At 38.3% G+C, this 27933-nt stretch overlaps 1 protein-coding gene across 4 annotated transcripts in view; it reads right to left on the bottom strand.

Moving 5' to 3' along the window:
• Nucleotides 1–427: 427 nt before the first annotated feature.
• Nucleotides 428–27933, bottom strand: part of PLS3 (plastin 3) — an 88270-nt gene continuing 60764 nt past the window's right edge. For 2 of the 4 annotated variants that reach the window (XM_040999902.1, XM_040999903.1), the window contains 14 exons: nucleotides 27528–27691; nucleotides 19742–19871; nucleotides 18924–19056; nucleotides 15880–15961; nucleotides 14997–15162; nucleotides 13392–13534; nucleotides 10439–10534; nucleotides 8904–9099; nucleotides 7018–7096; nucleotides 6167–6281; nucleotides 5832–5965; nucleotides 4340–4463; nucleotides 3997–4121; nucleotides 428–1681 (listed from right to left, as the gene is read on the bottom strand). In XM_040999902.1, the coding sequence (XP_040855836.1) occupies nucleotides 1549–1681; nucleotides 3997–4121; nucleotides 4340–4463; nucleotides 5832–5965; nucleotides 6167–6281; nucleotides 7018–7096; nucleotides 8904–9099; nucleotides 10439–10534; nucleotides 13392–13534; nucleotides 14997–15162; nucleotides 15880–15961; nucleotides 18924–19056; nucleotides 19742–19871; nucleotides 27528–27691 (1820 nt within the window). In that variant the 3' untranslated portion in view covers nucleotides 428–1548. Of the gene's footprint in view, nucleotides 1682–3996; nucleotides 4122–4339; nucleotides 4464–5831; nucleotides 5966–6166; nucleotides 6282–7017; nucleotides 7097–8903; nucleotides 9100–10438; nucleotides 10535–10803; nucleotides 10831–13391; nucleotides 13535–14996; nucleotides 15163–15879; nucleotides 15962–18923; nucleotides 19057–19741; nucleotides 19872–27527; nucleotides 27692–27933 lie in introns of all 4 variants that reach the window. The other 2 variants (XM_040999904.1, XM_040999905.1) reach the window with 2 other exon arrangements.

Genomic DNA, 27933 nt, shown 5'->3' on the forward strand with positions numbered 1-27933 from the left:
TGACTCTGAGGATGCCTGTGGTAAAAATCCACAGCAATAATCCGCACTACTGCCATCTAGTGGGTCGAAGGCGATGATGCCACTAACACTCCCAACAACGCATGGGACTACCCTACCTGCCTCCGGAGAATTAATCGTCTAGTCCAAAATGCCAGTAGTCTCCTCTCGGGCTGTTTAAATGCCCTGTGTTTCAGGATCTGTGCATCACAGAACAATGAAAAGATTCAAGGAGAAAGGAAAGAGAAAGGAGGGAAGCTGGATTAGGACATTTTGTTAAGTTGGAGAAAACTATTTTGCTTTGATTGTTCTATCTTTAGGGTCTCTAATTCAACTTAAATTTAACAGATACTATTGTTCTAGATGACATCATGGGTTACAAAGGAAAAAAACAAACATTGACATACCAGGAATCAAGAGGAGAGATTAATTATTATGTAAATGCCTTTATTTGAACTACTACATAGCTACCAGATTACATCACTTTCAGAGTTAGAGTAACATAATTATCTTGAAAACTATAGCAACAGCTTGACAAAGCAGGAGTACATTAAGTCCTACGTAGATGTTTTTAATTTTAGTGACATTTTCTTGTTTTAGATGTAAAATTTAAAAATATATTGTACACTTAGCATATTGGTCTACTAAATCCTGTCTATGTTCCAAGCATACTCTCTCCTCAAAAGTGTCATATTCAACAGCATTTTAAATGTAAAGAGAGAGTTTGATGATACAGGTTTTAAAACAAATAAGCATGTATTGAACGAAGCAATTTAAGACAAAATATTTCTTTTGTTTCCAGCCTGGGTACGAGAGGAAGATGCGTACTTAAGGTACATTTTTCCCTCTAGCTCTAATGTATGTGTTTTACTTACTTGAAGACCCCTTTAAAAAAGTAGCAAAATCAGCAGTCTTGCTTCATGTAATCAAAATATTCTTAAATGTACAAAAAGGATCATGTAGAAAGAATACTGTAAAAAGATACTGATTTTAAGAATAAAAGAATAAGAAGAAAAGCTTCTATTACATTCTGCACAGCCAGGTACTTTGGCAAATTCTCAGTACTACAAAGATAACCAAGGATACGCATATCCAAATATCCTCTGATCATAGTCCTCGAATCAGAACTAACATAATGGATGGAAAGTAAAATTACTGTCTAATAATAATCTGCATCCAAACATCTAAGCAAATCCCAACAGATGAACGTTCTAAGAGGCAAAAAAAAAAAAAAAAAGATACACAGAGAAAGAACACACAGCGATGGGAGATGGCAAGGGCAGCGTTCTGGGAGGAGAGAGTAGGAGGGTTTGGCTATGAGCACATTTCAGGTGTGCCTGCAACACCCAACTTCGACTATGGGAATGAGGAGTTGTTTTTGTTACAAATGCGTCCTCCAAGGGCTTTCATGATGAGCTAGTCTTGTTAATCAAAACTAAAAGTCCTTTAAATGACCAAGAGTTCCTTAAGCCACGAGCACTTCACCTGCATATAGCTGACTTGCTAGTCATGCACCTGGGAACAAGGTGGATTTTATTTAGCTTGGTTATTTTACACCCTCTTCATCCCTCTGCCCATCAAACATGCAAACACCGTCATGACCATCTTGGGCTTTACTTCCACAAGATCTTCAGGGAGAGCGTACACTCTGGCTCCAATTCTTCTGGCCATTGATACCGCATACCTATTTTTTTTTAAAGGAAACAAAAAGCAAGCTGAAATTTTTGCCAGTCAAGGTCATCACATGCAACTTTTATTTTTTCTTACGCATTTGGCTGGGATATAAAAATTTTCATGACACATCAGGACAATTTCAATTCTTGTTTTCTGTTTCGGTTTTGAAGTTCAAAAACTCAAAAAACTCAAAAGTTAACGTTTTAAGTTACACGAGGTTCCTAAATTCTGTTAGTGACACAGTTAATATTTTTTATTCACACTTTTTTCCTCCAAGGTGAAGTGAAAATTAGTCTTGAAGCACTGATTTTGTATGAAAACTAAATTGTGTATGTGTAATTTACCTAGGTTGGCTCTACAATCAACGCAAATGAAGCCCTTAAACAGTCTAGTATCTAAAACACAGCAAAAGCACAATCATACTAGATTTGAAAGGTAAAGAGCGAGAGGGAGATAGAGACAAGATCTTCTCTCCATTGGTTTACTCCCTGCCAAATGGCTGTAGACAACCAGTGGTGCACAGGGCTGAAGCCAGGAGCCTGGAACTCTGTCTTGGTTTCCCATGTGGGTGGCAGAGGCCCAAGGCCTTGAGACCATCTTCTGTTGCTTTCCCAATTATATTAGCAGGGAACTTAATTGGAAATGGTGCAGATGGGTCCAGAATCATCCCTTAAATGGGATGCTGGCCTAGCAGCTGGCAGCTTAACTTGCTTACTATACCTAGCTTTTAATTCTATTTTCTTCACATTTTTGAAGTAGCCTTGTAAGAGTATTATATAATTCTCAGCTGCTTCACTTCCAATCCAGCTCCCTGCTAATGCCTCTGGGAAAGCAGACGATGGCTCAAGTACATTGGGCCCCTGCCACCCACGTCATGTGGAAAACTAGGATGTTGTGATGGCGTTTCAGACTCCTGGCTTTGGCCTGGGCCAGTCATGGCTGTTGTGGCTGTTTTGGGGAGTGAATGCGCAGATGGAAGATCTTTCTGTCTCCTCCCCTAATCCAGCACTCTTTCTAAATCAAACAAACAAACAACATCTTTAAAAATGAGACATGAGGGTCACTGTAAAGCTTGAATCATCTCAGCATATTTTCCCCTTGTTTTAGGTTTGAACTAGATTTTCATTAAAAGTTTCACTATATCACTTGCATAACCCACTAGAATGGGTGATTGGGCATCTTGCAGATCAGGAATGATGGAATGATGCCAGGTTCTTGTTTTTTTTTTTCATTTAATCTCCATAACGCCTTTAAAATATTATTGCCCTATTTTACTGATGAAGAATCTAAGGCTCAGAAATTTCTTCCATATGAACTAAATCATACACTATTTATCTTTCTTTTAGAAAATTTAAAAAATATTTATGATATAATTCCATAGGTTCTGGGATTTCCCTTATCCCCTCCCAAAATTCCCTCCTCCCCACCAATTTCCCCAGTATTATTACAATAGTATAGTCCTTCATAAGCAGTCCTAAGTCTATCATTCTGCTATTTAAGTGTATCCTGAGACTGTGGGCATGGACAATGGTAGAGAGTCCGGCATCCAATTGTCAAGATATAGCTAACAGTTTCATTGGGAGTGCATCTTTGATTTGGAAGTATAGATGCATACTGCGCTGTATCTTCACTTCTGGATATGATAGTCTCTATTTGTCTTTATGTGCCTGGTCTAGCTCACTTGACTACACCTCCCAGTTCATCTATGTTGCTGCAAATGACAGGATTTCATCTCTTTCATGGCTGTACAACATTCCACTCTCATATATGAGGAATCTAGTTAAAAAGCTGATCTTATAGGATAGAGTACAATGATGGCTACTAGAGGTTTGGTAACTTCTGGGGAGGGAGGGATGGAAAAATGTTGGTCAAAAGATCTGGATTTATAGTTTGATAGAAAGGGCAATAAATCCAGAACAGGCCAACACAAACAGTGAGACATTAGGCAAGTGATTTCTTGGAGCCTTCGTCATGGGGTGAGGGGTGGTTATCTGGGGCAGGTGAGAGAAATGGGGAAAGACTACCAATGGTGATGGAGTTTCTTGTTTATGTTAAGAAGTAATCTAAAACAGATTATGTTGCTAGTGTATAAATATTTTTACATACTAAAACCCATTGCACTGTACACTTTAAATGGGTGAATTATAGGAAATGGGAATTCTGCTGTAACTGAGTAGTTTAGCAAAATGTTCAAAGCTTCTTAAAAAGAAGCTGACATTTCTCCCAGGTAACACCACCCTTACAGAGGCAGAACCTGAATTAGAGTCAAGGTCTGGCCAGTCACAGAATCCACATTCTTTCCCCAATATTTGCAGTCTCTCTTACTTGGCATTATTGTGTTTGTCATCTTCTGTTAGATTGCCACTCTTAACAAGGTCATAGTTTATGCAGCCCGGCTGGATGGCATCAATTAAATCCACTACTGCCAAGCTGGAACTGATCGTCTTGTCCTAGTGGAAAAGCAGAACCAATTGGAGAATTTCTATTAGGTTAAAAAAAAAATTTTGTGTTTACTTGTATACCATGTCAAAAACAAAGCTTCTCAATGTAAGAGACTCTCAACATGCATGTAGCAGTTGTTATTCACATAGAAACCAAAGGTTGTCCTACCGAACTATAGCTATTATTTAATAACAAACATAGTGTTCCAATTAAAATGGATTCTGACCTTAAAACTCTGAATGGAAGTTGATTTTCCAGCTTCACTCAATGTTCTGTTCACCCAGTTTACAATGATGTCATCATTAGCTTTCTGACCCTCTCCAAGGTCTTCCAGGACATTAAGGGTGTATCTGAGAAAAGAAGCAGAAGAAAAGTCAGCATGTACTCTAAGAGAAAACGGAAGCACCAGAAAGATGCCTGATCTTCCACTTCTCTTATTCCTTAGGTTTGAAAGACTGAACATTTAATGGAAAGACATTCACAGTATGCGTAAAAAGTATTTCAAGTACTGGCGGCTTGCCACATCTCCACTCTTTTCAGAGGCAAGGGAAGATTTTTAGTGCTTCAATAAGCAAGGCCAACAGTCTATTCCAACAGTGGGGGAAGGACTTACATAGGCTTTGGCTGATGTGTAGTTACAATGAATGCTTCTCAGTGTTGTAGTTGGGAACTTTTCAATTTCACATGGATACAGAGGGGTGTTTTTGAATGTTTTCTTACAACTGCTTTATTCACTGACTGAATGTGACTTCAACCTATTTTGCAGACTACTAATAAAGGGAATGAGTGGCAGAAGGCATCAGGGGCAGTGGTCAAGACACTGCTTGGAGTATCTTCAGGCCATACTGTAGCATTTGGGTTGAGTCCTGGCATGACTTCCGATTCCCATTTCCTGCTAATGGACATCTTGAGAGGTACCAGTTGGGACCCCTGCCTCTCTCATGGGAGACTGGGATTAATGGGTGGCTCCTTGCTCCAGTCTGATCCAGCCTGTGAGAGTGAACCAGTGCTGTGAGCTCCCTTTCCCTATTTCTTTGCTTCTCAAAGAAGCAAAAAAGGAAGGTTTCTAGTTTAAAAAGAATGTTTTTATTAAGGAAGGGAGAATATTCATACTTCTGTTGCAGAATTTGTAAGAAGGTATTTCCTATTGAACATTCAACATATACAAGAAGTCTTTTTAAAAGTTCACAATACTATTATGGAAAAACTATGCATGGATTTCAAAACCTCTTGCTCCAACACAAACTTTTCTATTAATTTAATTTTTCCATGAGCTTTTTCTTTATATATTAAAAATATGTATTTATTTGAAGAGGAGAGGGAATCTTCTGTCTGCTGTTTTCCTCCCCAAATGGCCACAATGGCTGGAGCTGGGCTGCTCCATAATCAAAAGCCAGGAGCATCTTCTGAGTCCCCCACATAAGTGCAGGAGCCCAAGAACTTCAGCCATCTTCCACAGCTTTCTCAGGCCATTAGCAGGGAGTTAGATTGGAAGTGAAGTAGCCAGGTTTTTAACCAATGTCCATATTAGATGCTAGCACTGCAGATGGTAGCCACAGTGCCAAGTCCCTTCCATGAGCTTTTTCAAACACTCTTGTATTCATCAAACTAAATTCACAGTTTAAGGGCAAAGGTTTCATCATTGATACAAACAATACGAACTAAATCATAGTCCTGTATGATAATACATTTTAAACTGGTATACTTGTTTACCATACCTTCTCATCAGCTGCCAGACTAAAGCTAAAGTCAATGTTTGGTTCCCATCATTCAGGTCTTGCCCTCCAATGCCAACCAGGGAGAATTTAGCAGGATGCTTTCCTAATTCAACAGCATAGTTGCAGTTTTCCAGCTGCAAACACACAAAAGTCAATGGTTACACAGTTTCTTGTTTAATGTGTGTCTGTGTGTGTATGTGTGTGTTGTGTGTAATGCCTAGATGTCAGCACACAAAACACACACTTTCTATCCTCAAGAAGCTTGGTCCAGAGATTTTGCAACCCAAGAGACAGATCAAGGACACAATCTATAACAAAGATACACAACAACTTACCTTTTTCATGTTGGCTCCAAGTTTCGGATATGGAGGTTTGTTAACCTTACTCCAGTCAACAGGAACTTTAATTCGTTCATATAGTTGTAAGATTACCAGGGCATCTTGCAGGTCACTAATGATTTAAAAACAGCATAATTAGTGTTTTAGATAGTTGGGTCTTCCTTAAAATCAAATAACATTACAGTGTCAAGCAAGATACATAAAAGCGAAGATAGAATCTCAAACTCCTATTTTCTACCAGTCTGTGCTGAAGACAGAGCCAAGACCATCCAATGCACTTAAAAGAGCTTAATGTGAGCAAGACACTGCTGTAGAGGCTGGGCACAGAGGACAAAAATCCCTGTCCTTACAATAGAGTCAGAGATTGATAATAAACAAGCACTCAGCAAAATAATATGCTTTGGGGCATATGTAAGTAGTACGAAGGAAAACATGGAGCTAGCGTTGGCACTAGAGAATGATAGGTGGTAACCAACAAGAGCCTCCTGAAGCAGTAACTGGAATATGATAAGGGTGCAAGCCATGTGGGCACAGAATATTCCAGGAGGAGAGAATAGTGGGACAAAGGTCTTGAAGTGCTTCCTGGTCTTTGTTTCAAAATTTGAAGTATCTGCTCCCTACAGTACTAGAAAGACATTGACACGTTCTATCACTTATAGTTACTGATTATGTGAAGAAATCATTTGCGTTTCTTTGCAGTTGGTAAATGATGGAAAGTACCACTCACTACTTTCCAATATAAATAACTGCTACACACTAACATTCAGAAAATCTTCAGAGCTGTCATGGTTTGTGCAGCAGCCCTTCATGGTGTTCATAACTGCTTAACAGAACGTAGAAATGCTTACGCATAGAGATGATTTACGTGGGGATTAACACCAAGAGAATTCATCCAGTTACGGAAGGTTCTTTCTTCACGAGTTTCACCTATTAAGAATATTCCAAAAGTTATTCCTTCGTTAAACATCCTATGTATGTAAATACAGTGTCAACCCACCTGTTGGATTATTTTATATGTTGTGTTCAGGTCTAGAAGATACTCTAACATGAATTCCCATGCACTCTCTCTAAATACATTCTCTAGATAGATGCTTTACAAATCTTTTGAATTTATTTTAAAGTTAATACAACATTGTAACCACTTAAACAACTTAGAGGTTTATATTTTATAACCTTCTTCTTTTCTTCTAACTTAAGTATCTCCTCTTATTTTGCCTGACTCAAAATTACCGATGTCACTTTATTTTATATTTTAAAAATTGTTATGGTCATATCAGCTAATATATGTATTAATTTAGATTTGACATAACATTACTTATTATTCACATATATGTAATATTAATTATGCCTGATGAACAGTAAAATTTATTTATTTGAAAGGCAGAGTTACAGGAAAGACAGAGAGAGAGAATCTTCCATCCAACTAGTTCACTCCTCAAATGATGGAATAGCCAGAGCTGGGCCAGGCTGAAGCCAGGATCCAGGAGCTTCATCTGGATCTTCCACACAGGTTTCAGGAGCTCAGGTAGTTGGCCCATCCTCCACTGCTTTCCCAGGTGCACTAGCAGGGGGTTGGAAGCAGAACAGCCATGTAGTGTGGCACAAAACCAGCACTATGATATAGGATGCTAGTGTTGCAAGAGGCAAATGAACTCAGTGTGCCACCTTGCTAGCTCCTGTGATTACTACTTTTACAAGTATATGTTCAGATAACGAATTACTTATAACTTCCAGAAAAACATAATTTTAGAATATTTAATAATTTTATGGTAATAGAACTACGATTGGCATTTATACACTGTACTTCAAGTATATACATGCACTTCAAATATAGCATATATATGCATCAATAGTGTATATAACATATTTATTTAGTATACTTCATATATAGCATAAATAGTCTGGAAGAAGTAAGCTCTGTCTTTCCCAAATTACCAGACATCATCATTTGCTTTTGGAGGTAAAAGGAACTCATACTAGTTCCACTTAATCTGAACACTATTTGGGGTTCTGGTTACTCTACCTCTTAGTCAACTTCCTGCAGCCAATGCCACCCTCACAGGAGACCAAGACAGAATTTTGGTCTTCTGGCTTTGGTCTGGCCCAGCCCTGGCAGTCATCTGGGCAGTGAAATATATGATGGAAGATCTCTGTTGCTCTCCCCCTCTCTCTGTGTTGTTGTGCCTTTTAAATAAAATAAATCTTAAAAAAAACCCAAAAGGCCATCTAACCCTAAACTTTAAAATGAAACACTGGTTTCCTAAGTGGCCTTGCATTAACTGATCCTAGACTTTATTTTCAAAAGTTCGCTTGTGGGCCAGGCCTTTGGCCCAGATTTAGGACAAATCCTCATCCAAGTGTTTGGGTTTATTTCTTTCACACTGATGTCCATCCTGGGAGGCAGTGGTAACAGCTCATGTAGTTGGGTTCTTGCAACCCATGTGAAAGATTCAGATTGTATTTCTTGGCTATGGAGAAAGTGTGAAAAGTGAATCAGCGGGTGGGAGCCCTCTGTCTCTCAGATGTATACATTAAAGATAAAGTCAAAGTTCACTTGTATTATTGCTTTCTAGCGGCTGCCAATTTGTACTCAGCCCTTGCATCTACTCATAGCCGGTATCTGCTGAAGCAAAGGCAACAAAGAAACTTAGCAGCTTGAGATGATGAAATAGCTGTGGTCTCTGTATTTTTACCCTATAGTGCTCCCGTTTGAGAAACTTTCAGTTTAAGTTACCTTCTAATAGAGTCCAGTCAATATCCTGGTTCTCTGGCTTAGTTAGTGCTGGATATTTATTAAACAGGTTAGCAACAAAGGCTAAGTTGAGTTTGGGATTTCCGCTGACAACATCCGCAGGGGTAACAAACTGCCTGCACCCTAATTTGTCTGCTTGTTGAAGCATACTTTCAGCTCTCTTCAAATCATCTGTTTCCTGTTGAAGTGAAGAAGAGTTTTTTTGAAAAGGCCATACTAAAAATATAAAAAATTTCCCTACAATTATAGCCTGAGTATACAATTCAACTTTCCTCCAAGCCAACATACGGTACTTATTATGAAATTGTTTTGAATGAAAAAAAAAAAAAAAAAAAGCTGGATATGCAGTACTGTTAAAATACACTAGGTGGCAAAAGCATATATCTACCTTCTGGGTACATTTAACTCTAAAAAGTCAAATAGCTGAAACACACACACTGAAGAAAAAGATAAAAGCTGGATCTGTTCAGGTTTTAAAATTAGACTGTATACCTTCTTTGGTGTAAGGCTGGAAAAATATGAAGGAAACTGAAAAATAAGGGAAGGGTATGTTTGGATGTTGGTGGGAAGGGAGGAGAAACTGAGCAAGACTGTGTAGGGCCTTACATGAAAAGCACAGAATTTTAGAGTCATTGGGGGAGAATTACTGAGAGATTCTGCGAAGAGACAAGATCAATCAAGCAGTAGTGACTCAAAGAAGGGCTGTCCCACAATCACTGTCATTTCCCACACATGCCATCACCTTGCTAGTCATCCCAGATTCTCTAATTTGTAGAATGGCCGCTATCCATACTGAGAGTGACCCAAGCTGAAAAAGTTTACATTTTGCATACAGACAGAAATATTTGCATCAGTATGTAATGCGGTTCTGGTTAGGACTGTGCAAAATGGTTCAGCTGGTTAATGCACTCAATTCCATTGCATAACATGGTAGATCTGTGGATTTTGTTAATTACTAGAATGTGTGCTAGATCAACTGGGCACAAAGAACTACAGAAACCCAGAAATTTGATACCAAACACTGCAATTCTTTACTTTATGTATAAGCAAAATGAGATTCAATTTTGGGAAGATACCTGCTCAAGTTAACTAAACAAATCAGTGACATACCCAAAGGAATAAAGTCCCTGAAAATGATTCCCAACATTGGATTTAATGGATTTGGAGTTTGCAAACATATTCACATCACTCTGAACACAGCAATATTACAGATATGTATATTAATGCATAGTCAATATGTTTATAATCCACAAATATATAGAAAAATTAATCTCTGGTTCTAATTCCCATATATTTGATTTGAATATTTTATGCCATCACTATAAATCAATGTCACCATAATTATAAAACAATAATAAACAATAAAAAGAAATAACTAATTTTGGGGCCTCTGAATTATATGTACAACAATGTTTCTAAAGGTAATACTTAAAGTTGTCAATATTATTACATACAAATATAAAAACATTTGGATTTATAAGAATGCAACTACAATTCAAAAGAGCACCAATACTTACATTGAAACCTGACATGTTAATATCTATCCGTGGTTCACCTTCCTTTTGCCCTTTTGGTGCAATTTGATTGAGAAGATGGAAATAGGCTTTGGAATCCTACAAATGAATGGAAAATGTTAGTGAGGTCACATTCATAAGTAATGAATGCATCCTATTGCCCTATGTTTAAAAGGATATTTACATCAGATTATTTTTAGAACACATGGCAGAAAATTCTGCTTTCTTATTTAACTGATCTTTTCTCCAGAAGAATTCCATCTACCTGCTTTACGTCTCTTGAATTTGGATGAATTGGATTTTGCCATGACTTCAATTTACTGACATTCAAAATGTAGTAATGCTAACAAACATAACTAGTTCTGTACCTTCACTGAATTACTGAAGTCAATCAGCTTGATAGATTAAAAAAAGGCATGAAAAAACAGCAGGACAGCAGAAATCCAGGAAGCACAGGGAAAGAAAAAATAAAGTGGTTACATCATTAGAACAATATATATCATAATCTATGATAAAGAGATTTCTTACATGAGAAATAAACATATTTGATTGCAAAGTTAAATGACAAAATCTCAAATGAAAACACTGTAGGTGGTAAAATAACATGTAAACTTTTATAGTTTGTATGTAATAATAACACGTGCTGCTCCTTGTGTGTGAAGCTCTGGATGCTCTTTCATCTTTTCCACATTGTTTACTTGAAATCCCAATACATAAAATAAAGAGGAGCTGATCATGGTGGGATTCAGAGGGGGGTGAATTCAAGCTGTGGATTAGCTGTTACACACGACTTAGAAACTATTGTCCTAATGCAAATGATTAAATATCTTCACAAACATGTCAAGTGAAACAGTCTCTCTGGACCACTAGAGGACAGGATTTGAGTCAAAAAGTGATCCTTTCCTATCTGAAGACTATCTTTCCAGCCATGGCAATTTTCTATCACTGAGCCTTAAAAATGCAAACAAGCTAAGAAAGGAAGTGTTTCTATTGGTAAGCTCCATAGGCTATATGCATCCTAGTCCCCTGAACAAGTCACTCCGTGTAACAGGGCCTTCAAAAAGATTGTGGAAAACTAGTATTATGAAAATTTGTGTATGTATTTCCAAATTTTGTTGCACCAAAATACACTTCTCTTGTAATCTCATGTTTCCCAAGAACTTTCTGAAGTATCTGTGTATGTGAATTTCTAGATCCATTTTCAGAACAACTAAATATAATTCTCTGTGAGCTGCCCGGAAGGCTACATCTTAAACTAGCTAGATGATTGTGAAACTCAGTGCTATCAATAAGTCTAAGAACAGGGTAAATCAGGTGAGTAAAAGGCATTTTAGAGCAAATCATGAAATGCCAATCTAGCTCGGATCATGATGGGACATAAAAGGTACCTTGCAGAAAGAGTGAGTTATAGTGGTGAAAGCAGATTCACTTTTAACTACTTATTAGTGGCTCCATAAAGAAATTACAACCTAACGCTACACAGCTGAAAACAGTTGAAGAGCAGACCTAGCGGACTCCGTTTACTATCCTGAAAAAGCCCTGTTAGGGAAAATTTGAATGTGAATATGTATAAATTGGAAGCCAGTTTTCACATTACCAAACAATTCCTGCTTTTACAAAAATTCAAAGGCTTCATTTCAAAGATGTCCTGGTACATAAAATCCATTTACAAATGATTTTTGGCAACAAACCTAATACATGAAGCAAGATAACCTAGCAAAATACATATAAGAAGGGCTCAACTGTTCTTATAATTTTGGGATGACCCTTAATTTTCATCAATAAATCAGTGCAAGTTTCCTTCTTCTTCTCATCACTGAAAATTTTGATATCATCACAACACATTGTTTCACAGTTCTCTTGGTGACATCTGAAGTCTTTAAATGTTTTCTCTTGTTCCAACACGTGGACTTTGGAGAAAGTTGACTGGGTTACTGAGGAGTCTGCAATGCAGTCATCCTTTGCTCTTTCACAGATACCAGAATCTGCAGATGCTCAAGTTCCTTGTGCAAAGTGGAGTAGTGTTTGCAAATAATGTATGAACATTCTTCCAACTATTCTAAAGCATCCCTAGGTTCTTTATAAAACGCCCAAGTTGATGTAAATGCTATGCACAGTTACATTGTTTCATATTGTTTAGAGAATAATGGCAAGAAAAAAAAATCTGTGCAATATTGCTTTCCAAATCAATTTTTAATCTATGGTAGGATGAAGCTGCAGATGCAAAACCTATGGATACACTGGGGAAATTCCATTTGCCATAGTAATTTCAGCCCCCTCTGTGTGAGAAACCAAAGGCAATAGGTGGTAAATGTGTAAGACCAACATCTCCCTCCCTTGTTGGTTTTCCTCTACTGCTTATGGTAAGCAGTTAGTGCCTACATTGAATTCAATACAGTCAGTAGTTGGGGGGGGGGGGGCTGGGAATCTTCTGCGCAGTGGAGAGTGTGTTAGAGACTTGGTTCAACAGGAGGGTACAGAAATGGGGCTGAGGTGGGAGACACAGACAATAGGTCAGATCATTATCCTTCAAGGAATTTTACATGTACAAGTGGGAGGGTACAACAGGAGAAAAGGCAAACAAGAAAAGCAAGAAGGGAAATGAGGAGCCCCTTCCTCTCTCTTCTTGTTCTTTATACTAATGTCTGGGTCTTGAGAAAGGAATAAAAGAGTCATGCCCCAGCCTTCTGTACTTCATATTCAACAAGAGGCAAACATGAAGAACAATAGCACGCGAACACACTTACTCCATAATACACTGTACTACAAAAGATAAAAGGCAGACTTGGTGCTCATGCTTCTTACTTGGCTCTACCTTTTTACTAAAATCAATCACCATGGCTAGGGCAACAGGGCTTGGTGACATAGTGTTATAATTTGCTCTCTCTTAAGCTGGCTTGAATGACCGGAAGGCTGTGACATCTCCCCAAAGTGTTCTGGTTTTCTGTGTAATTACCTTAATGTCAGCACTGAAGTTGTTGATTTTTTGCCAGCCTGAGTTTTCCAAATGAAAGTTTGCCCATCTAAGCAGAAGCTCTTCAGGAGACAACTTCATGAGCTCCTCCAAAGTCTCACCCTCTCTGAGTAAAGCAGCCAAGGCTAGAAAAAAAAAAAAAACAAAACCAAAAAAATCCCATAAGCAATATATGCTATAATTGACACTCCAAGTTCATTCACTCTTCTGAATCTGTTAAGAAACTTAGCTGCAAAAACTAGGTATGTCATAGATCCTGGTTCCAAGGCACTAAGCAAGATAAATATGTAAATACACAATTAATTTAATTAACAAGTGTTATTTATTTGAGATAGGGTAACACAGAGGGAGTGAGATCTCCCATCTGCTGGTTCACTCCCCAAATGGTTGGAGCTGGGATGGTCCAAACCAGGAGACAGAAGCTTCTTCCAGGTTTCCCAGGGTGGAGGGTCCTAAGGACCTGGGCCATCCTCAGTTCTTCCCCAGGCCACAGCAAGATAATCCATTCAGCAGATCTACTGGATCTGCAATAGAGCAGCTGGGACACAACCAGCGCCCATATGCAATGTCAGGTACATAAGGGTGAAGATTAGCTTGCTCTGTCACTGTGCTGGCTATAGGGACTTTGAAAAGTTCATGGAAAAAAATGGAATTTGGTGATAAAAACTCCTATATTATTTCTCTAAAATAACTGAAGAAACTAGGTAACACTAGGAATGTTCCCCAATAAAATATGAATGGTTACATTGATGCTCAGCATTTTAAAGATTGAAGGTAATGCAGTAATGTGCTATAACCATCTATGGTGTAAAAAAGCAAATGCTTGCTTCTGCTGGTCCAGGAAATATGACAGCACCTGTGGCAGATTAAAAGATTTTTTTGAAAAAGTTCATACCTATGATAGAATATAAACTATATTAAGAGATGGCATATACTGGTTAAGCTGAGTAGGGATTGTATGGTTAGAGCATAAAAAATAATTATCAAATTTGAAGACCTTAAGAAAGTGAAATGGACTATCCATTTAAGTTCTTGCTTTCTTAAGACATTTACATAAAAACATTACAGTATTATGCTAGTTGGATGGATGCCACGCCCCTCCATCCAGAACTTGCTGGCCCGTGTTTCTGCATTGCAGCTCCCTCCTACTTAAAAAAATCTCCTCAGGTCCCTAATTCGGGAGTCTGATTTGAGAATTATCCCTGACTCCCTACTTGGCTGCTCTGTAATTACCTTACCCTCCGCATACACACACACAAAAGACCTTGGCTTTGGGAACCAGCCTTCGCATGCACTTGGGCAGACAGACTCATTTTTCACTTCCATAACAAAAGTCCTTTAGCCTCTCTGTATCTTTGTGTCTTGATTATAAAAAAATGAATTTTTAAGTTTCAGACAAATGTTAATTACTACTAAAGGAGAGAGATGTAATGAATGGCTGTTGGCTTGAATAATTGTACAGCATTACTTTATGGGAATTCTAGTTATCATCTAATCACTTCAATTAAATGAGAGTGTGACAGTATGCATAATCAGCAAACAATGAGCCAATGAATAACTTTCAGAATAATGAGTGTGTTCCATTACCTTCATTCCTGCTTAACTCAATGTCAGCGAACAAGCCGATCTTAATGATCTGCCAAAGCAGTCCCAAAACCAGATGAGGTTTCCCAGCTCGCAAATCCTCCGCACCAATGTTCACCACATGACATCCAATGGCAGAAGCAGAGTTCAGTGCCAAGTTCAGGTTTTCCTGCAGGACAGCCAAATTACACACTTGCTTTTTGATCTGTTTTCTAGCAGTCTACTTCTCATCGAAAATAACACTGAATGAGTAAATTGATATCCTCTATTAATTTCACTCATAAATGATTCACAGGGAACGAATTCCAGACTTTGGTATAAAATAGCAAAGCTAAAAATAATCTTTCTTTTTTATTTGTGGAATTTCCTGGGAACTTTGTGTTTGTCATGTGGATCCGTTTGAAGTATGATGACACAATAGGAAAAACCTAAGTGGTCAGAACAAAATATATGAGTAAAGTGTACTATTTCTAAAAATGCCTAAATGAGAGATCAATAGTATTGCGCACACCTGAAAGAGTGTGAGAACTGATCAATCAAGGCATGGTCTTTGCCCTGAGGGAATTTCTGCTTTGGAATAGTCTATGACTCACTGATGGAAAAGCAAGCTGCTCTATTCCTTAGGCATGCCAGTTAATTAAGATTTTAAACATTTTTGCTGCTTTTGGCAATGTTTGAACATACTGTACAGTGAAAATAAGATCGGAAACTGGAAGAGATTTGATTCTCAGTTCTAACATTCCCTGCAGTCCCAGTTCTTTTTGTGACCTCTGAATGATAATTCCAGATTCAGAGTTGCTATTGGAAGAAGTGAGAACACAGGGCGGACAGTCGAGGGCCTGCAGAGTAGGTCCTGAAGCAGCAGACTGTAGGAGGCAAAGGATACCTGAATGATGAAGGGAGTAAGCTTCTTCTTGTTGATGGCTCTTTCATCAATTGTGTCAGGAACTGAAAGGTTAATCATCTTGCTGAACAACAACAAAAAAAAAGATGATGCACTTTTAAAGAACTTGCAAATATCCACAAGTATTATAAGGCTTATTATAACATGGAAACAAACAAAAAACCAAATGTGGTAAATAAGTGACTTTTATCATATTGATCACAAAAAGACCGATATATGTATACCAAAATGTCAAATTAATAAAAGATCAAGGGCCCTGGGCGGTGGCCTAGCAGGGAAGTCATCGCCTTGCACACGCCTGGATCCCATAGGGGCATGGGTTCATATCCTGCCTGCTCCACTTCTTTTCCAGCTCCCTGCTTGTGGCCTGTAAAAGCAGTGGAGGACGGCCCAAAGTGTGGAAGACCTGGAAGAAGCTCCCGGCTCTTGGTTTTGGATTGGCTCAGCTCCAGCTGTTGTGGCTACTTGGAGAGTGAACCAGTGGATGGAAGATCTTTCTTTCTGTCTCTCCTTCATTTTGTAAAAGCTTACTTTCCAATAAAAATAAAAGTCGAAAAAAATATCAAAATGCTTAAAAAGAACAGACATAAGGTTCAAGTAGAAGACTAGGTTACATTTTCTCATTTTTTTGGTGCATGCATTTTCATGTTTTTCACATTACCTTGTAACACAAAATAACTTGGATATTGAAAAGATACTCTTACTGAATAAATGTGAAAAAAAAAAGAAGCAAAAAGAAAAAGATAAGACTTGGAGCCAGGGTTGTGGTATAGTAGGCTAAACCTCAGCCTGCTGTGCTGGCATCTGATATGGGCAGCGGTTTGCGTACCAGGTGCTCCACTTCCCATCCAGCTCCCTGCTTGTGGCCTGGGAAAGCAGTCGAGGATGACCCAAAGCCTTGAGACCCTGCATCTGTGTGGGAGACCTGGAAGAGTGAGACCCTGAAGAAGCTCCTGGCTTCTGGCTTCAGAATAGCTCAGCTTCAGTCTTGTGACCATTTGGTTAGCCAATCAGCAGATGTTAAGATCTCTCTCTGCCTCTTCTCTGCCTGTGAAATCTGCCTTTCAAGTGAAAATGAATCTTTAAAAAACAAGCAAAAAAAAGAAAAAGATCCTACCCTGAAAATTAGTCTCTTATTAAGAATGTGCTCATTTAGCAAAATTTGGAGTGAGACTGGAACATTTCAAATGTTTATAATGCTATCCTAAAACATTGCTCTATGTAAAAATATTCTTATTTCTATGGAAAACATAAAAATATTAACTAAATCATTCCATATGGTTATTTTCTATATTAAAACAATTAGAAAATCATTAAAAAATTTATTTACTTGAAATGCAGAGTGAGTGATGGAATGCGTGAGAAAGAATGAGAATCTTGCATGTCCTGGTAATCCCAAAGGGCCACAGTACCCAGGTGGGGACAGGCCAAAGCATCAAGGTCAGGAGCGTCAATGAGGTATGTATGCAGGGACCCAAGTACCTGGGCCATATTCCGCTCATTGCCCAGTTGCATCAGCTGGGTCCAAAATGGAAAACCTGGAATCAAAGCAGCATTCAGACGAGCTGCCAGCACTGCAGGCAGTGGCTTAATCACTTCTGCCACAACTCCAGCCTCAGAAAAATTATTTTAGTGCTTATATCAATATAGAAAAAAGAATGTATCCCTCCAAATAATCAACATGATCTAACTTACAAATTCTACATGATTATGTGGAATAATATTTACTGGAGTTTTTAAAAGAAATTTATTTTTTATTGGAGAGTCAGATTTACAGACGGAAGGAGAAGATCTTCCATCCACTGCTTCACTCTCCAAGTGGTGGCAACGGCAAGAGCTGAGCTAATCTGAAACCAGAAGCCAGGAGCTCCTACTGGGTCTCCCACATGGGTGCAGGGTCCCAAGGCTTTGGGCCGTCCCTGACTGCTTTTCCCAGGCCACAAGCAGGGAGCTGGAAAGGAAGTGGAGCAGGTGGGATATAAACTGGGGCCCACAAGGGATCTCAGGACATATACAAGGCGAGGATTTAGCTGCTGAGCCATTGCAATGGACCCTATTGCAGTGTCTTAAGCATTCTCTATGTACCAATTTACTTATCGTTTTCCACATCCTTGTGAGGTTCAGAGATAAGTGCAGGGTGGGTATCCCAGAGCCACAATGACCAGAAACAAAAGCATTTCAGATTTGGGATTTTTTTTTTCAGGTTTTGAAATATTTGCATCTGTATAGTCCTATATCTTAGGGATAAGTCCAAATTCCAAAGAGCAAATTCATTATTTATATTTCATGTATACTTTATACACATAGCCTGGTAGTAATTTTATACATTATTATTAGTATGCTTGGATTTAGACTATAAGCCCATCATATAAAGTCATGTGTGAAATTTCCCTCTTGTGGAGTCAAAACTCAGAAAGTTTTGGATTTTACAGCAATTTGGATTTTGGAGTTTTTGGTTAGGGATGTTCGACCTGCTTGAGCATAGAGGCATTATAATAGAATGAAACTGAAATGGAAAGGCGTTAGCTATGTTGATCACAGTTACATAGATACTGAGTGGCAGGACAGGAATAGGATTCCAGTTAAGCACACGCTGGTGATCCCTGCCTTGCTGCACTGCCTCTACAGCCAAGAGCATCAGCTGACAGTCTGTCATCTCATTTCTGCCAAGATACTCATGACTCAGGGGCAGCAGCGGCAGAAACAGTTCACTGCAGGATAATAACTTCCTGTTGGAGGTTTTGATACTTTCAGAATTAATAGGTACTAATATACTTATGTTCTGCCTGCTCAGGGATGAGACGATAATGGGAGCTGAGAGCTTCCATTTAAAGAGATCCCACATCTATGACTGACTCTCAGTTCCTGACAGGCCTAGAGATGAAATGAAAAAGGCAGAATGTGGATGATTTTTCATTTTAATTATTTCCTGAGGTGAAGCTGGCAGGCATCCTGAGACAAATATACCAATTATGGGGAGGCATTTTTCTGGAAATCTGGACGTGAATCAAACTATATCTTCTTACCAAAGTACAATTCCATCACCAACGGCTTTGAACAGGTCATCCGTATTTGGGTTCATTGGTATAACATGTCTGCAATCAGGATCATTTTCCAAAGCTTTGTTTATCCAGTTAACAAAAGCGTATTTCTCTTCCTCTAAAATTATATTAAATAACAGGAAGTTAGTTCACACTTTCTTTTAAATATTTGACTCCAGAGTCTAAAACACTTGTATTTAACAGTGTTGAAAGCTAATGTCTCACAAACATTTGCATATCATCTTTGCAAACCCAGGTACTAGCAAGCACAGGAATTAACAAAAGGAATAGAGCAAGTTAACTGATCCTTAGAGAATTATTTTCAAAATTCCTGAAAAATGACTTTACTATAGAACCTCACTATCATAAAACCTAGAGTTACAAACATAAGGATACTTAAAAAATTCATGGAAAAGTGGAATTAAAAGATAATTTTGGTGTAGACATTTTTGGAATGCATGCATAGATTTTTACATAATGTGTACATTTCATGAACCTCTTGAAATCCCTCCTATGCATGCATCTCACAAAATTTTAGCTGCTCACTATTGAAAGCTATTTTCCATGAACTTTTTGAAGTACCTTCATATGATGTTAAGTCTCTTATTAGGTGATAGAGTCATGTAATAAACACATGTAATGTCTTTATGGCAAATATTGGTTCCATCTGAAACACATGTCACAGAGGACTTCTACTGAATCCTTAATCAGGATGAAAATATTTCTCTAGGGTCTCTTTTTAACATGACAGCACCTGCCCTACTTAGTTTGCTGGGGTACTCCAACACACGTGAAAGTATTACCTGAGTAAGAATGTTGTGTTCCTTCACTGGATAATTCCGAAGTTCCTCCCAGAGCACAAATCCCTTCTTTTCTGTTAATTGCTTTGCGGAAGGTTTTGGCAATATCACTGCTTTTCACCTCTTGGAAAATCTATTCATCAAAAATAATTTTGTTGGTTCACAATTTACATCACACACAGCATTAAGCAATTCATCTCCTTTTATATTTTACCATCTACTTTTTTTTCTATAGGCAATTAGTATTACAAGAAAAAGTGGGCTTGATTATTTTAAATGCCCCACAAGTACTACAACACCACTACTGAAAGAAGCACCAAAGTCAATTGCACAAACTTGTCAAAAAGATTAAGTGCTACATGCATTGATTGGACTTTTAAAGTGAAAAACCAAGTGAGGTTCAAAGGCACAGGTAAATCTGTAACAAGGAAGGCTTTGTTCTTTCCCTTCATTCTTAGTTCAAAGAAAAAAGGTATGCACCTCCAACAAACTATTTTGTGGTATAATGGGCTAGCTCATAAGCATTGATGCAATCAAGCCTCACGGAAAACCAAGCTGAGAAAAGGGGTTAGGTTGGCAGCGATAGGTGACTATCAAGAATAGCCACAAAACGGAGTTCAGTGATTGTCTTGTCCGTGTGTTTACAAAGTTCAGCTTCTTTTTACAGCATGGAATATGGTTAATGAAGCTAACTTGTACATCCCAATTATACAAAAGCAGATTGTTGCAAAGCCAATTTCACATCCTCATGTAAACATTTGATAGAATGAATGGGATATTCTAGAGGTCTTTATATTTCCCCCTTTTTCTGAAAAGATTTATTTATTTATTTAAAAGGTGTAAGAGAGAGAATATTTTATCCGCTGATTCACTTCCCAAATGGCCACAACAGCTGGGGCAGCACCAGGTTGAAGTCAAGGACCAGGAACATGTGTGTCTCCCATGCGTGTAGCAAGGGCTCAGGTATGTGGCCAGCAGGTTACCTTCCCCAGGTGCATTAGCAGAGAGCTGGCTCAGAAGCCAAGTAGGCCTGACTCAAACCAGCATTTGGATATAGGATGCTGGTGTCCCACCAGCAGCTTAACTCGCTGTGTCACAAGTTCAGACGCCATATATATATTTTTTCTAAACACTGGCATTTACCCAACTGCAATTTTATTCCTGATCTAACGTGTGTGGCTAAATTAGCCATCCCTAGCCAGACACAAGATAGAGCTACTTTACGGAACTTTATAAATGCTGTGTAAGAACTCCATTTAAATGGACTCATCAAAAGAAGCATGACTGTACAGGAAAAGCTGCTGGACAAATTCAAAAGAACTCAAAGGCTTTAGGTTTACTTAGAAATAGATAGTGGCAAATCACCGAAGGATGTAAACTGTGTCTGAAGTTTGCAGAACAGAGTCAGAATATAAATTAGTTGTGGTTGGAGCAGCCATGAAGCTGAAAACCAGCCCATGCTCCACTAGCCAAGCCTTGTGTCTGGCACAAAGACTGAGGTAGGCTGAAAGAGAGAACACTTTTTAATAGTTGGTCTTTTCAGGAGGGTGCTTTTTTCTGGTTAATCTACCTAGAGAAACTGACTATGTGTATAGTCAGCAGCACTGTCACAAAGCCATTGTTTTTCTTGTTACTTTATATCCTGACTTTTCTTGGAGTTTTAAACAATTTATTTAGGTAGACAGTAAATCACAAATTTACAAAAATCAAGTACACTCAGTTTCCATGATTGTGATTTGGTGCTATACCTGTATTTTCAGAGAGAGAACTTTAGCATGTATCCATGTCTGTGTAAATGTATATGGACAGACAGACACATACACACTATTCCACATACTTGATACAACCATTGAAATCACCCTTCCTCCACTATAGCCATTATAGTGACTCTGCCTAAGTCTCCATAATGTGGATGTAACTCATACATTGCAGGTAATTTTGAAATGCTTAACACTAGTTTTACTTACAATCTAACTTTTTTTTAGGCTTTCTTCTTCTTCTTTTTTTAAGGAAGTGTTTATTTACTTGAAAAGCCAAATGGAGGGGCTGGCATGGTATCCTAGTGGCTAAAGTCTTTGCCTTGCACGCCAGGGATCCCATATGGGCACTGGTTCATATCCTAGCTGCTCCACTTCCCTTCCAGCTCCCTGCTTGTGGCCTGGGAAAGCCATGGAGGTGGGCCCAAAGCATTGGGACCCTGCACCTGCATGGGAGAGCTCCTAGCTTTGGATCGGCTCAGATCTGGCTGTTGCAGCCACTTGAGGAGCGAACCAGCAGTTGGAAGATCTTTCTCTCCTTCTCTATGTGAATCTAACTTTCTAATAAAAAAACCACAAATCTTTCCAATAAAAAAAATAAATCTTAAAAAAAAGAGAGAGAAAGAAAGGAAAATCCAGGCAGGAGAGGGATGGGGAGAGAGATCCCCTCCCATTGGCTTATTTCCCAAATGGCTGCCATTAGCCAGGGCTGGACCAGGCTGAATCCAGGAGTCAGGAGCTCTGTCTAGGTCTCCCATGTGGGTGTCATTTTCCACTGTCTTCCTAGGCACATTAGGAGGAAGTTTCACCAGAAGCAGAGCAGCAGGTACTAGAACTGTTGCTCCAATATGCAATGCTGGCATCCCAAGGGGCAGTTCAATGCTTTTCCTCAGTTAATTTATCTTAAACTTTCAAGTCAAGATTATACAATAGAATGGTTACCTGGGAATGAAGCCATAATTTTGATACCATTTCCCCTTTGATGATAGTTTATCTGCTCCCTGAAAATACAATATTCCCTCTCTCACCTCCTTTAGAACTCGACTTCAGTAATATGTTGTCTAGTAAGTTAAAATCTGACTGATGTGTATTTTCTCATGCCTGATCTACCACAAATCACTGCAGTGACAAAAAATATTATTGTCCCCAGAATAGACATGAAAAGCAATTTTTCTTATTGGTGTTTTTGTTTCAAGAATCATCCACTTTAAAAATTAGGCTCTTTTAATTATTGCAATTTCAGTTGCAAAAACAAAACCCAAATTATCCTAGAAAAGAGGAATAATTCAGACAAAATTTAAAGCTGGAATGCTTTTGTGGTATAACATACTAATGCAATGATTTAGATAGCTCCATTAAAATGCCCGATACATGCAAATGATATGTAAAATCATAATTATATCTGTGAAATTTTCTATTGTCTTATGGTAGGGAAATGGTTTTCTTTGGTAAATATTTTAAAATAATTTCAGTTAAGCTCAACATTGCAATTTCATATTATTTTCCTCTGTCCCTTAGATTAAAAAAAAATCTCTGAAATCATAGATAGCACAAGGCAGACTACTGTGCTGGAGTCTTCTCTATGAATCTTTTCAAAGCTGCCCATTGTGACACTAATGAGCTCACTGTCGTGTGCTGTTTTCCTTCCAAGAGGAAGGGTTTGCTTCATCATCTGTGAACAAATTCTTGGTGTACTTTTGTCAGGAGAAAATATCCACTGTTGTTGAAGAGATTGTTTCGGTCTCTTGTGGAATATATACTTTTTTATGTGTTTTATAAGTTCCCTTGATTTTCTCTCAAAGATTCAGCGCCAGCTAACTTCTTTTGACCCCAGAGTTAGCTCAGGATAGGACTAGTGGCCAAACCCAAAAAATCCACAGGCATCTGACTACAGAAGGAAAGATTTCGGAAAGAAACGCAAAAATATACCAACTTGTTTTCAGTGTTTGGGGCTTGTTTCCAAAGTAGCAGGTTTGAATTTTTCCTGTTTTTCTAGGGCAGGGGGGCGTGGCTGTAGGGGAATCAGTTGCAGGTCTAAACCCATTGATAATTGGAAAACATTTTTTTTTTAAATGAAAGTAATTATAACCAACACTTATACAACACTAAATGCTAAGAACTTTTTAGTCCTATAAAGTTGGCATTTTATTGCCGTTGTGCAAAAACAAGTTTCTCATTGTGAAAATGAGAGTTCAACACACTCATTTCTGCTGAGCAAATTTATTGGTATACCAGTCTTAATGAATGAAAAAAAAGTTTTTTTATTATAAGTATATTGAAATGCTTAGATGAAACAAGGGTAGGGTATTCAAAACTTTTGCATTTGTAGTTTAAATATAAACTTTTGTTTTTTCAAGTTATTTATTTGAAAGACAGAGTGGGGAGAATGGGAGAGATCGATTGATCTGATGGTTCCTTTGGCAAATGGCTCTGACAGCTGGGGTTGTGCCATGCTGAAGACAGAAGCCTGGAACTCCAACTGGCTCTCCATGTGGGTGGCATGAATACAAATACTCAAGCCATTATGTGCTGCCTCCCAGGTTCATTACCAGGAGCTGAATGAGAAGCAGAGGAGGCAGAATTTGAACTGGCAGTTGGAATTGTGATGCAGATGCTTCAAATGATGGCTTAACTAACCATGACATTACTGGCTGCTCCTTTTTTCCTTTCATTTTATTTGAAAGGTAGAGAGAGGAGAGGGAGCTAGGCAGAGACAGAGTTCTTCCACCTGCTGCTTCACTTCCAAATGCAACAGCCACAGCTGAGCCAGGACAAGGCCAGGAGGCTCAGTCAATTTGGGTTCTTTACATGGGTGGCGGGGAGGCAGTCACTAGGGCCATCGCCTGTTGCCTTCCGGGGTTTCCCATGAGCAAGAAGCTGAACTGAAAGAGGAGAAGCTGGGACTAGAATCAAGTGCTCCAATCAATTGGAGAAGTGATTGTCCCAAACAACATCTTTTTTTAAAAAAATTTTTAAAAGATTTATTTTCATTATTTTTTTTATTGGAGAGGCGGATATACAGAGAGGAGAGACAGAGAGGAAGATCTTCCGTCCGATGATTCACTCCCCAAGTGAGCGCAACGGCCGATGCTATGCCGATCCGAAGCCAGGAGCCTCTTCCGGGTCTCCCACAAGGGTGCAGGGTCCCAAAGCTTTGGGCCGTCCTCGACTGCTTTCCCGGGGCTGCCGGGATAGAACCGGTGCCCATATGGGATCCGGGGCGTGCAAGGCGAGGACCTTAACCACTTGCGCCACCGCGCCAAACAACATCTTAACCATTTTGCAATCCACCTGTCTTCTGTTGTGCTGTGAATAAGAGTCAGCTCCCCAAGTTCATGCGGAGGTTTGAACACCAACAATCAAACCATGCAGAAGTTTTGTTACTACACTGATGAATTAAGGCTGAAGATATGATCTAAAGATCGGGACTAGTAGGGCCTGGTGAGAGGTCCTCAGGGGCTAACCCTCAAGAGTGGGTTGATTTATAAAAGCAGAGAAAGCTCCCCTCTCTGCTTCCTGGCTCACCGTGTGATTGTCCCTTGGCCATCTTCTGACCTCACCCATGAGGTCACCCAGTGTTGGATTGTGAACCTCCAAACTGAAATAAACCTTCTTCTATCCTAAGTAGCTCCTCTTAGGCATTTAATTTCAAGTAACATATAGCTGATTAATAAACCCATGGTCACAGACAATAACGCAAAGAGTGCCTTGAAAAGTTCATGAAAAAATAAAATTAAAAATTAGAATGTCAATTTTCCAGGATCAAACCCCTTCATATTCTTCTCCAAAATTAACATAAATGGATTTTGTGTCTAGCCTAGACTGTAATTAACATTCCTTATAAGCAATTTAAATAAAAAAAAAACCCAAAAGCCTAACATGCAAGACATGTTTATTTCCATTTTCTCATTCTAACATCTGGACAGGAATAACAGGCTTTCTGTTTCTTGGACAACTATTATATTTTGTTTGGCAATTTGTAAAATGTTTCTCTGATGACAAAGCAAATGGGTACAGGCAGACCTTTGGTTTTTTTCATGTATAGCCATGATAGTACCAATCTGAAACACTAAGCAAGTTACTTTGTTCTTCATATTTCACATTTCTTCAATAGCAAGAATGTAACTAAAAAAAAAATCCAAGATTTCCCTGTGTATTGTGGAACAAATCACTTCTTTTTTAGAAACCCAAATTTATTAATTTCTTACAATTTGAAAAAAAAAAAAAATGAAGGTGTGTAAGCATTCTTGTTTCTTCCAGTTCTTGAATGTATATTTTAAACTAAAATGTCCTTTCTAACTTTTTTAAAAGATCCCTGCTGTTGCTAAAGCTATTATGAATGCTATTTCCTCATGAAGGCCATCAAATCTCCTCCCTTAAAAACCACAAAAACTCTGCCGAAACCTCAACTTTGCAAAATGTACGAAATCTAAAACTTTCTCCAAGGTAACCTTTTTCAAAGACACCAATCATTTTGTGTGTAGTAATGCTGTCAAATCTTAACAATTTAGGCTCATTATTTCTAGAAAACTGAAAAAAAAATCTGAACTGAAAATTGTATCAAAACAACCAATCACAGTTAGCTGTGCTCTGAGCTGCTTTAAATTCACAAATAGACATGCAGTTATAAGGGGAGCAAGTTACACATCAGAGGACATGCAAGTGCTCAAATTGCAAAGCAATTGCAACTTACTATTGAACACAGAATTCAAAACAAAAGGCCATAACTGGAGACAAAAATGGTGGGAGGAAATCAGTATCTCAGAAGGAAATGACAAGGACTGTAACACTATAATTATGATACAAGTCCACAGTTTAAAAACAGTATTATCTTCCAATAATGCTGTTAGCTGAGCGGACACATCACTATTCAGTCGATATGCTTCTGGAACTCCTAGAGTGTTCTAAAGAAGCTAATTTTAATTGGAGATGACTTTACTTGCTACAGTGAGCTGCAGCTACTGATGGGAGCATATGTTATGATTTCAGCTGTCTTGAGGCAAAAATAAACCCGAGAAAAGGAAGATCGGAGTGCTAGAAGGTTGGAATCGGAATTAGGCACTAATTACTCCATTGCAATAAACTGAAAAGAATGTCTAATAGAATGAAAGGAATACCTAGTAAATCTAGTCTAACTCAGTCTGAAATTAACAAACACATAAATAAAATCTTAAGGATATACCCAATTATGGGAAAAAGCAACAGCTATTCTTCAATGTAGATCTCAAATACACTGTCAGTGAATATGACAATGGCTCTAAGCTGGAATCCTAGCCTTCAGTCTTTGGCAGTTTGAAGTTAGCATTCAATAAAGAACCTCATGCTAGATACAGGAGGGAATTTTAACAAGTTCACCGAAAATGCGTATTACCAAAAACCTCATGCATCAATTTCAATAATTTTTACATCAAAATATGTGGTTTTTTTCATTCCCGTTTTCCATAACTTTTTAAAGTGCCCTTGAACATTCTCCAGGCATCAAATATGGAAGTCTAAAGTAGGTACACACTTGACAGAACTTTAAGCAATCAGTCTTTAGCCCTGACAACTATTTGATGACACTAGAGAAGAAAACAAAAATTTAAAGGAGTTTCTTATTTAACTATCCAAATCTTAGAAAAAAAATGGTGTAGTCCAATACCACCAACCAAAAGAATAGAAAATGTTCTTTTAATCAGAAAGTTCAGTTCCAGAAGCTTCCAAACTATGAGTTAGGTTGTATCATTAAAACTTCAGAGCACACTGTCCCCACAGGGACTTTGAAAAATGCCCTTTACTAATGCCCTAGAAGGGACTTTCACCTTCAGCAGAGAATACTGTATTACTCATTTATTCCTGTGCTCTTTTTAAGTGTTTTTTTAAAGGCATTCTTGTGACTACAAGAGCTAGTTCCTGTAGTGAGCAAAATGATGGAAATACTATTGGCTCTAACAATATTTGCTGAATTTATTTAGCAATTTAATAGTTATAAGATCTCACTAGACAAAGTATCAATCACTACTTCCAGTAATTGTGAATTTCCACATACTTACATAAACAAATTCGTCAAAGCTTATCTTCCCATCTTTATTCCTATCGCCATCCAACATGAGTTTTTGAATAATTTCTCTCACTTTATATCCTGGTAATGGCATATTAGCTTCCTTGAAAAGGTCATGAAGTTCATAGTCAGAAATGTATCCATTGCTGTTGAGATCTTTGTTTAAAAAAAGAGAGAAGCAGAAAAAAATTAGGAAAAAAATGTATACACTAATTATAAGCTTTATGAGTTAGTAGTGATTCGATTTGAAAGCACACCTGCGACTAAGCAACCACCTGTAGTGCCAACTTTTTTTCAAGAGTCAATGTAAACAAGTATTAATTCAAGACAGATACACAGTTCATAAAACGAATTCGGCATTAAGTAAAGCACTTGCTCCATTTGACTATGTAACATGT

This window comes from Ochotona curzoniae, unplaced genomic scaffold (assembly GCF_017591425.1).
Source record: "Ochotona curzoniae isolate NIBS_2020 unplaced genomic scaffold, NIBS_Ocur_1.0 scaffold_1852, whole genome shotgun sequence".
Classification (NCBI taxonomy): Eukaryota; Metazoa; Chordata; class Mammalia; order Lagomorpha; family Ochotonidae; genus Ochotona; species Ochotona curzoniae.